This window comes from Carex rostrata, chromosome 25 (genome assembly GCF_964058835.1).
Source record: "Carex rostrata chromosome 25, lpCarRost1.2, whole genome shotgun sequence".
Lineage (NCBI taxonomy): Eukaryota > Viridiplantae > Streptophyta > Magnoliopsida > Poales > Cyperaceae > Carex > Carex rostrata.
Genome location: NC_135942.1, coordinates 5,526,114 through 5,536,886, shown reverse-complemented (window position 1 = coordinate 5,536,886; position 10,773 = coordinate 5,526,114). Strand labels below are relative to the sequence as shown.

At 39.4% G+C, this 10,773-nt stretch overlaps 1 protein-coding gene across 1 annotated transcript; it reads left to right on the top strand.

Annotated features, from left to right (window-relative positions):
• The first annotated feature begins 750 nt into the window (after positions 1 to 750).
• On the top strand, positions 751 to 7,157 carry ABCB1 (ATP binding cassette subfamily B1). The gene is made up of 10 exons (XM_078292168.1): positions 751 to 1,368; positions 1,449 to 1,503; positions 1,594 to 1,769; positions 1,867 to 2,067; positions 2,149 to 2,408; positions 2,497 to 2,813; positions 2,911 to 3,134; positions 4,407 to 4,780; positions 4,891 to 5,593; positions 5,703 to 7,157. The coding sequence occupies exons 1-10, from the start codon at positions 973 to 975 to the stop codon at positions 6,969 to 6,971; spliced, it is 3,975 nt and encodes a 1,324-aa protein (XP_078148294.1). The 5' UTR covers positions 751 to 972; the 3' UTR covers positions 6,972 to 7,157.
• Positions 7,158 to 10,773: the final 3,616 nt, after the last annotated feature.

The window sequence follows — 10,773 nt, the reverse complement described above, 5'->3', positions numbered from 1 at the left end:
ATCATTTTTTTTCTAGATGCTAAATTTATATCTTTTGTTTTTCATTGTTAAAATTTATTTATTTATTTTTCTATTAATAAAAATTTCGGCACATGCGGTAACTTTTTTCTCCGTCACAGCAACATCACTGACAACGCGGTGTAATCCACGTGGAGCTGCAGGCGCATTTAGTCAGTCGTCTATATCTAATTCTCTTGTACAAAACAGGCGGCTTCAAAATAATGAAAAGCCACAGCTAAAATTCAGTGAAACAGTAGCAGTGAACGGTACAAACTGTACATTATTTTCTAGTTCGGTTTGGTTTGGTTTGGTTGCTTTCTGGTCAAAGCTTAAAAATGCCTTTCTCAGTTCGTCACAGTTTTCACACGTCCCGTTGTCGGGTAGACCGTTTTCAGTTTTCAATGTTTTTATTTTATCAATCCACTTCCTATGCACCTCTTTTCCTCCACCATTCATTTCTCTATTTCTCATCTTTGCATAGTGGAATCTATTGATCTCCCACTCAAATTTATAAAATAATACAAGGCATGAAAGAATCTTCTGCTACTTGTAAGTTGTAACATATAAATATATATATCTCATGTAAACTAATAAGCAATAATTGATATGCAAGTTTTTTAATTTATTATTTTATTTATAAACAGGACCACATTTACGGGGAAAACTTATGTACGCGTAGCAATAGATATTGGATTTATCATTTATAATTTATATAGCGCAAATATATGTCACCTCACCTCACCTCAGTCAGTTTATAATTTACACGAAGCGTCGTTTAAAAGGCACCAAGCGTTAACACCGGAGAAAGAAAAGAAAAGAAAACCAACCAACAAAAAGAGTCTAGTAGTGTCACTCTAGCCAGACAACTCCCATTAGAATAGGAAAGGATAGAGAGAGAGAGTGTCTGTGTGTGTGTGAAGTGTGAGAGCAGAGAAAGGAAAAAACTTTCTTCTCTCTAATCGATACCTCTTCATGTCATCTGTCCCAAGTCCAATCGATACCTCTACAAAAAGCACTGACGAAGAATGGAACCAGCCAGAGCTCCAGTCATTCCACATCGATTCCTCTGTCACCATCCCCTCCATTCAGACACCTTCCAGTAATCCCGCTCCTTCCGAAATGGCTACCTCCAGCTCCAAGCCCACCGCAGAGGACGAGAAGCCCGCGCCTCCAACTCCGGTTGTCGGGCTACTTCAACTCTTCCGGTTCGCCGATGGTCTGGATTATGTGTTAATGGCAATTGGATCTGTCGGAGCTTTAGTTCACGGCTGTTCTCTCCCTGTATTTCTCAGATTCTTCGCGGATCTTGTAAATTCCTTCGGGTCTAATGCGGATAACCCGGATACCATGGTTCGCGAAGTTGTAAAGGTATAGCCATTCTCATGCCTTCTCTCTGTTTCTCTTGGATTGCATTTCTTAATTTGATTTGTTGTTGGTTTTGATTCCAGTATGCTTTTTATTTCCTCGTGGTTGGAGCTGCCATATGGGCTTCATCGTGGGCAGGTATGCTTTTTACTCAAATTGAAATCTCAATTTTGAAATATTCGATTCGTGGTTTGTTCAATTGTTGAGTGCTTCTTATGTATAAAACAGAGATATCGTGTTGGATGTGGACTGGAGAAAGGCAATCAACGAAAATGAGGATTCGTTATCTAGAGGCGGCGCTAAATCAAGATGTTTGCTACTTTGACACCGAAGTACGCACCTCTGATGTTATCTATGCCATTAACGCCGATGCGGTCATAGTCCAGGATGCTATCAGTGAGAAGGTGTGTAGCGAGTCACTTAAACTTTGGTCCCACTCACAAAAGCAGTTCATCTTACTCTTTTTTTTTTCCAACTTTTGTTTCTGCTACTCAATTGTAGTTGGGGAACCTGATACATTACATGGCAACTTTCGTGTCTGGCTTCATAGTTGGGTTCACGGCCGCATGGCAGTTGGCGCTTGTCACGCTTGCCGTGGTCCCGTTGATCGCTGTTATCGGCGGTCTCAGTGCTGCGGCACTTGCCAAGTTCTCATCCAAGAGCCAAGATGAACTTTCTAAAGCAAGCAATATTGCTGACCAGGTAATTCATTTTTTAATACATTTTACTTGGTGCCTACATTTCTTTTTGTTTGTTATTTTACTTTATCAACATTTGTTTCAGGCATTGGGTCAAATTAGGATTGTGCAAGCGTATGTAGGCGAGTCAAGAGTTCTCCAAGCATACTGTGCGGCATTGACTGTGGCACAGAAAATTGGGTACCGAAGTGGGTTGGCAAAGGGGCTTGGGCTGGGTGGGACCTACTTCACAGTCTTCTGCTGTTATGCACTGTTGTTATGGTACGGTGGTGTTCTTGTTCGCCGGCACCATACCAATGGTGGTCTGGCAATTGCCACCATGTTTTCTGTCATGATTGGTGGATTGTAAGTGAATTCTACAATCTCTGATTAACTTGCATAGTATTCTAATAAAAATAATTATAGGGGTTGAATTGCAAAATTTGTGATGTAGAGCTTTGGGACAATCAGCTCCTAGCATGGCAGCTTTCGCGAAGGCAAGGGTGGCGGCCGCTAAAATATATAAAACAATAGATCATAAACCAAGCATTGATCGAAACAGTGAGTCGGGGCTTGAGCTGGGTTCTGTAACCGGCCTTCTCGAGCTAAAGCATGTCAACTTTGCGTATGTGTCTCGGCCCGATATTCTAATATTAAAGGATCTTTCTCTGACTGTTGCTGCTGGAAAGACACTGGCCTTAGTCGGAAGCAGTGGGTCTGGCAAGAGCACTGTGGTTTCGCTTATAGAGCGGTTTTATGATCCAACTGCTGGTAATTAGGCGATTTATGCATTGTTGTTAAAAGCAAAATAAACGTATACATTCTTTGAGATCAATCGATTTTGAATTTTTGTTATGGATTTGTTTAGGTGAAATACTGCTAGATGGCAATGACTTGAAAAAATTGAAACTGAGGTGGCTGAGGCAACAGATTGGGTTAGTGAGTCAGGAGCCAGCACTATTTGCCACAACAATAAAAGAAAATCTCCTTTTAGGAAGAGAAGATGCCACACAAGTAGAAATTGAAGAGGCAGCAAGAGTTGCTAATGCGCATTCTTTCATAATTAAGCTGCCTGATGGATATGATACCCAGGTCAGAATCAATCATTCATTTCTTTTCTTGCCTTCCCTTTCCTTCTTTCCTTTTTTTTACTGCTGCTTTTTACTGTCTCTATCTTTAGTTTTAGTTTTAGTTTTGACAAGGCAATTTCTCTTCCGTAGTTGGTCCCTTTCTTGTGTGTCTTTCTTGTCTCTGTGAGACAAAAATGGCCACTTTTATTGGGTCCCCACCAAAAGATGAGATTATGTGTGGACTGTGGAATTTGATTCTTCGCAATGCACATCAGTGCTGTCATCCATGTTACGAGTCATTTATATGAATAATGAATTCCATAATCCATACTTACCTCTTTCTTGGGCAGCTAAAAAAAACATGTATACTGGGGAGGCCTCAACTCAGTACAACACAAATGGCTACAGAGAATTCAGGCATTGTCTAATAGTTTACAATTCCACTTTGTCCCAACTACGAGTAACATGACAAGATTCTTTTCTTAAGAGTCCATTTTTACATCCATGAGCTGAGTTCAGCTACCAGTCTTATGTTTTAATGGAGTTAGGTTTCAAATCCCTAGTTTGTTTCCCACTTGTATCCATCTGCTAACTAAAAGTATACAATAATGTTTCCTACTTGTACCCATCTGCCCACTTATTAAAAAAATATAAAGCCAAATGTCATTAGTGAGGAATGTCAAATTTTCAAATTGATCCCAAGAATCACCTTGTCCTTTGTGTTATTAAATTAATGATCCCTGGAAAAATGCTTTTGTCTACTTTTATAGCATCTTAGAGTTTCTAGGCAGGAGAATATTTTTCAATAGAGCTTGTCACATGGCCAATGGTGGAAATCTCTGTACATTATGTTAACTAAAGTCATATCAATCCTAACCTGGTAAAGTCCACGCCTTCAGTCAAACTGACCTGACTTAAATTAATGGCACCTATACATTTATCTATCTTATTAAATCCAAATATATTTAGGCCCCTATTTAGTAGTCAAAGCCACCTTACCTTGACTGCAATTATCGAAGCTTAACTGATTTTATACATTTCCTAATTAGCAAAAGACCTTCAACTGTACATGCTCCATTTCTTGAAATTTTAACGAGTTAGAACTTTTACAAGGACATCAAAAGTTTACTGGACTTGTCTACTTAATACTGGATGTGCTTGTAAAAGTTCTAACTCGTTAAAATTGGATCATATAATTAAAACAGTCAGTATTTTCAGCTTGACTCGATATTGGATGAAGTTTCAATTCTCCGTAGGCCAGCAATAATATAATTAAATTTGGCTGTGAATGTAGGTGGGAGAAAGGGGGCTACAACTGTCAGGAGGGCAGAAGCAGCGGATAGCTATTGCACGTGCCATGTTAAAGAACCCAGCAATTCTCCTGTTAGACGAGGCAACGAGTGCGCTGGACTCAGAGTCAGAGAAGCTGGTGCAGGAGGCGCTTGACCGCTTCATGATTGGTCGCACCACCCTTGTCATTGCTCACCGTCTCTCCACCATCCGCAAGGCTGACACCGTTGCTGTTCTACAACAGGGAAGCGTGTCAGAAATTGGAACACATGATGATCTCATGTCCAAAGGGGACAGTGGCCTTTATGCCAAGTTAATTCGCATGCAAGAGCAGGCACATGAGGCTGCTCTTATCAATGCCCGCAAAAGCAGCGCCAGGTGTGCAATTTTACAAAAAAAAAATTCTGTTGGTTTCATTTGAGAGGGTTTAAGAAAGTCCTTTTAGATTTTGTTGCTAAAAGCATGCAATCTTACAATTTTGATTACAGACCCTCAAGTGCACGGAATTCGGTAAGCTCACCGATCATGATGAGGAACTCATCGTATGGCCGGTCACCTTATCGGCGCCTCTCTGATTTCTCTACCTCAGACTTCAGCTTGTCATTTGACCCTCACCACCGCATGGAGAAGCTAGCCTTCCGTGCGCAAGCAAGCTCTTTTGTTCGGCTTGCCAAGATGAACTCGCCTGAGTGGAAATATGCCCTTGTGGGCTCCATTGCCTCCATGGTTTGTGGTTCCTTCAGTGCTATTTTCGCTTACATTCTCAGTGCTGTTCTGAGTATCTACTATGCGCCAGACCCAAAGTACATGAACCGTGAAATTGGAAAATACTGTTATTTGCTTATTGGCATGTCATCGGCTGCGCTCTTGTTCAACACAGTGCAGCATCTTTTCTGGGACACGGTTGGGGAGAACTTGACAAAGCGTGTGAGAGAGAAGATGTTCACTTCTGTGCTGCGTAATGAAATTGCATGGTTCGACCGGGAGGAGAATGCTAGTGCTAGAATCGCTGCTAGACTGTCATTGGACGCGCACAACGTGCGGTCGGCAATAGGAGATCGGATTTCAGTTATTGTTCAGAACTCTGCACTCCTGCTTGTTGCATGCACAGCTGGGTTCATTTTACAGTGGCGGCTTGCACTTGTACTCATTGCCGTGTTCCCTCTTGTTGTAGGTGCTACCGTCTTACAGGTAAGGAGTTGCATTTTCATGTACTTGCTTAATTTTCGTTACATCTTTAATGTTTGTTTTTTATTCTTCTCTGTTGTTAAAAGAAAATAAGATTTTGTTTTTCCTGCAGAAAATGTTCATGCAGGGTTTCTCTGGGGACCTCGAAGGGGCTCATGCAAAAGCGACTCAAATTGCTGGGGAGGCTGTGGCAAATGTGCGCACTGTGGCTGCATTTAATTCGGAGGCAAAAATCACACGATTATTTGAATCCAATCTTAGAGGTCCCCTTCGGCGGTGCTTTTGGAAGGGTCAGATTGCTGGGAGTGGATTTGGTGTGGCTCAGTTCCTTCTCTACGCATCATATGCACTTGGTCTATGGTACGCATCTTGGTTGGTGAAGCACGGTATATCTGACTTCTCTAACACCATTCGTGTGTTCATGGTTCTCATGGTCTCAGCCAACGGAGCAGCAGAGACCTTGACAATTGCACCTGATTTCATAAAAGGCGGCCAGGCCATGCACTCTGTTTTTGAAACAATTGATAGGAAGACTGAGATTGAGCCAGACGAACCGGAGTCAATACCTGTACCGGACCGGCTACGTGGCGAAGTCGAACTCAAGCATATTGATTTCTCTTATCCGTCCCGGCCTGACATGTCCGTATTCCGCGACCTCACCCTCAAGGCACGTGCCGGTAAAACCTTAGCCCTAGTTGGCCCAAGCGGATGCGGCAAGAGTTCGGTGCTTTCTTTAATTTTGCGGTACTATGAACCAAACTCAGGTCGGGTTCTTATAGATGGGAAGGACATAAGGAAATATAACCTCAAGTCACTGAGGCAAGCAATAGCAATTGTGCCACAAGAGCCCTTCCTCTTTGCTGCCTCTATTTTTGACAACATAGCTTATGGTAAAGAAGGTGTGACTGAGGCAGAGGTGGTGGAAGCAGCGACACAGGCTAATGCGCACAAGTTTATATCGGGGTTGCCTGATGGATATCGGACGTTAGTTGGTGACCGCGGGACCCAGCTGTCAGGTGGTCAGAGGCAGAGAATAGCAATAGCCAGAGCACTCGTGAAGAAGGCACAGGTCATGCTTCTAGATGAGGCAACAAGTGCATTAGATGCAGAGTCTGAGAGGTGGGTCCAGGAGGCACTGGATAAGTCGGGATCGGGCCGGACCACAATAGTGGTGGCTCACCGGTTAGCCACGATTAGGAATGCTCATTCGATAGCAGTTATTGATGAGGGGAAGGTGGTTGAGCAGGGGTCCCACTCACACCTACTTAACCACCACCCGGACGGGGTGTATGCAAAAATGCTACAGCTGCAGCGGTTCACGCTTCACCATGCGGGACCCAGTGCACCGGGTCCATCATCGATTACCAGTTCGTTGGGGTGATGTATTTGATCACTGCACTGGTGTTGGTACTACACATTTTTTTTTTTTTTTGCTTTTTTTTTTTAAAACCTTTTTGTGTAATTTTCAGAGTTTTAGATAATTTTGTATGAGGGCAGAAGGTCTGATTTGTCTTGTAATTAATTAGATTATTATGGAATGAGAATGAGAATGTGTATTTAGCCATTTCATGGTCTGTTTTACAAGGGGAAAAAATTAACACATGGAATCGCAATTCTTTTTATTGGATCTGAATGTAAAATTACGACCGGTCATGAAAAGTGGTTATGATGGGCAGTGTACAATGGAAGAAATGTATGAACTCACTACACCAAGTAAAAATATTGAAAAGAAAAAAAAAAAAAAATCCTTGCGCAAACTAGGCTTGTGAACGGATTGTAATTGTTTTATCGCTTTACAGTTCAGATTGCTGAAAAGAAAAAAAAAAACAATCCGTGCGCTGATTGGGTCTGCGAACGAATTCGGCAGACTGGGTCTGCGAACGAATTCGGTGTGCAGACTGGGTCTGCAAACCGATTGAGATCCGTGCGCGAATCTAGTCAGCGAGGATAGTAGAAATGAAATTCTGACTAACTAAATAGTAATCATTTAATTTCGATTGTTCTGACTAACTTAATAGTAATCATTTAATTTCGATTTATTAGGATGGTAACTAAAAAAACGGATATATAGAAGACTGAAATGGGTCTTGTAGTCTTATTTAAATATATATATATATATATAAGGCTTTTTTGAAATTAGAACTAGCAAAACTTCTCATAATATCACGGGTACTCCTTTTACCAAAATGTCCATCTAACATGAATTTTGAAGGTATATTATATTATGATTTTCTTTTCTTTTTTTCTGATTTTAGTTGCGAGGACACTTGAAAATTCGGGTTTTGGTATATATATATATATATAAATATATATATATATATATATATATAAAATTTGTGTTTTTGAAAGCGATAATGGATGGAATAACTTTACTTGTAAAGTCCAAACATGCGAAATCTCTAGTGGGCATCCATGCGGACCATAGCTCTGTTTATCTTATCTCATGTCATCTCATCTCATTATATCATCGTGTCATGAAATAATACATATAAAAAAACCAAAAAAAGTGTTTTCTGAGTGCTCCCTGATTAGCAATCGCTGATTGTTAACCCAACATTACGACTAATTAATTATCATCAATGGCCTATATATTTTAATACACCAAATTGAAGTGCTCGGTGTTGTAACATTAAAGGGAAACTAGCACCTAGTGAATTGAAAACGGGTTGGGTCAGTCCGGTTCGGACCCGACCGGGCCACGGTTCCCACGGTCTGGGGGTAGTACGGGTCTACGGGTTAGCACAGGTCGGGTCCGGCGGGTCTAATTTAGAGGAGTTGGCTCAAATTCATGCTAGACTCATGGTCAAAAATTCACACAGGTCGGTATGGGTCCGTTCTGGATTTGTTTTTTTGTTTTTTTTTTTTTAAATGTGGACTATTTCTAGCTGGAACATGATTGTTTCTAGCCAGAACAGGATTGTTTCTGGCTGAAACAGGTCTATTTCTGTTTAGTCTGATCCGGTCCGGATTTAGTCCGGTTCGGGTCTAGGCGGGTCGGGTTTGGACGGATCTAGTGAAAAAATCCGGTTCAAATCCTTGCTAGACCCGTTCCTTGAGTTAGTCCGGTTCAGTCCGGACATCTAGCAAAAGTCGAGTTGGTCCGGATGCGGTCCACGGTTTGACCGGTTCGGATCTGGACCCCCGAGTTTTTCAATACACTACTAGCGCCTCAGCATTTTTCATTTTTTTTAAGAAATAGTAGCTTGAAAGCAAATTGGGTCTTAGAAAGCGATTGAGAGTTCATAGTGATAGCAATAGTAGATTGGATTGGAAAAAGAACCAGTCTTTTTAATAAAAGCATGAGAGTGACATAAAATGGGGGGAAGCATCTGTCGACAAATGCGAGTTGTTTTGGGGACAGCTTGATTGATGTCATTATTGTTCTCAATGTTGATCTAACGTGCGCTTCTTTTTTTCATTTTTTTTTACCAGAAATGTGGAGTTCTAAGCAGTGTTGTAAATAACGGTATGTGATCATTGGACGGATTAATCAGGAATAATCGATTATAATCAAGAATAATTGATCGATTAGTTGAAAAAATCTATAACAGTTTGGTCACCGCCAACGACTAATCGGCCGATTATTCGGTCTAAACGGACGTTTTTTACAATACTGGTTCTAAGTTTCAAAATTTTTATTGATAGGGATATGGTGTTCATCGTGTTCGGTTTAATTAGTTTTAAATCAAACTAAAGAAAACTAAATCGAACTAAAGAGTTTGAACTAAATGGTTCGGTTTTCTCGATTAAATCATTGATTTATTTTTAAAACTAGTTTAATTGTTTGATTTTATTTTATTTAGAACTGAATTGACCGAAAATATGAGCATAATTATTTTGAGTCTATAAAAGTTAAATTATAACGTTTCCTTTCACCTTAAATATGAAAATCACTAAATTCTAATTCAATTATGTGTATTGAAATAAATTCAGTTGATAAATTTATTTCGGACAATTCGCGGTTATATTTTTGAAAATCAAATAAAATTTTAATTTGCCTATTTCTTTTAATTTTAACTGACCCGAACCGATGAACACCCAAATAGGTACACAAATTTTGTTAAAAGGAAAACAAAAATCTTTGGAAAGGTTCAAAAATCTTGTCCTAATAAAATATTTATTAACAATTGTTTTAATCTTTTATCTTAAAATGTGTATTTGCAAAAGTTCAAATAACAAATAGTAGATAGCAAATATGGAACATTTAGTGAATATGAAAATTAGCATACTAGACTTTTATCTTTTTATCTAAAAAAAAGTTAAAACTAGAGAAATTAGAAAATTCCGCTGAATTAGTTAAAAGTTTTTTTTTGGCAGAAATAACCGTTATTTATCTGTTATTTCCACTAAAATATCAGCTATGACAAGTGACAACCAATGTTATTAAATACGGTTTCTATGTGGTATGCGGAAGGCCACCGCATACTGCATATGCAGTATACGGCCGCATATGCGAATTCTTATGTGGACTTATATATACGGATTTTAAAATGAGAATTTATATATATATAAACAAGTATGCGGTAATATGCGACAATATGTGGTATGTGGTAATATGCGGTAATATATGATAATATTTGATATCATACAAACAAGTATGTGGTAATATGTGACTAAATATGTGGTAATAACATGCGACCGAATATGCGGTAGTAATATACAGCCGTATATACAGAAGAACTGCATATATTGACCGCATAAATATTTCTATGTGGATTACAACTATAATTTAAGAAAGCATCATATTACACTGATGACAACTATAGATTAATCACATATGCGGCTGCATAAATCACATTTTATTACAACTATAGGTAAAAATACTAAATTATGTAATTTAAGAAAGCATCATAATGTCAATCAAAGTAGCACCGGTAAAGTGGCCGCTATAGTGGCTATTTAAATCAATGTACTTATGTACACATGCATGGTTATTATACAATTAATGATCGGCTATAGCCTATAGCACAATCCACATTTGATGTTACATATTGCATTGCTATATTTAATTAAACGTCCTTACCCATTTGGAGTTGCGGACCACTAGGGGTGCAAACGGATCGGATAGTGGTAAAATTATATCCGTGTCCGTTTTTATTTTTCGTATACAAATACAGATTGAATATTAGATGGATATGTACGGATATCAGATATTTATAGATATATACATAAATATTTTTATA

Excerpts from the sequence above, each read along its gene's own strand:
- ABCB1 (XM_078292168.1), top strand. The coding sequence starts at position 973 with ATGTCATCTGTCCCAAGTCCAATCGATACCTCTACAAAAAGCACTGAC. Across the intron at positions 1,770-1,866 it reads AGGATGCTATCAGTGAGAAG|TTGGGGAACCTGATACATTA; the intron begins GTGTGTAGCGAG and ends ACTCAATTGTAG. Across the intron at positions 2,068-2,148 it reads CAAGCAATATTGCTGACCAG|GCATTGGGTCAAATTAGGAT; the intron begins GTAATTCATTTT and ends CATTTGTTTCAG.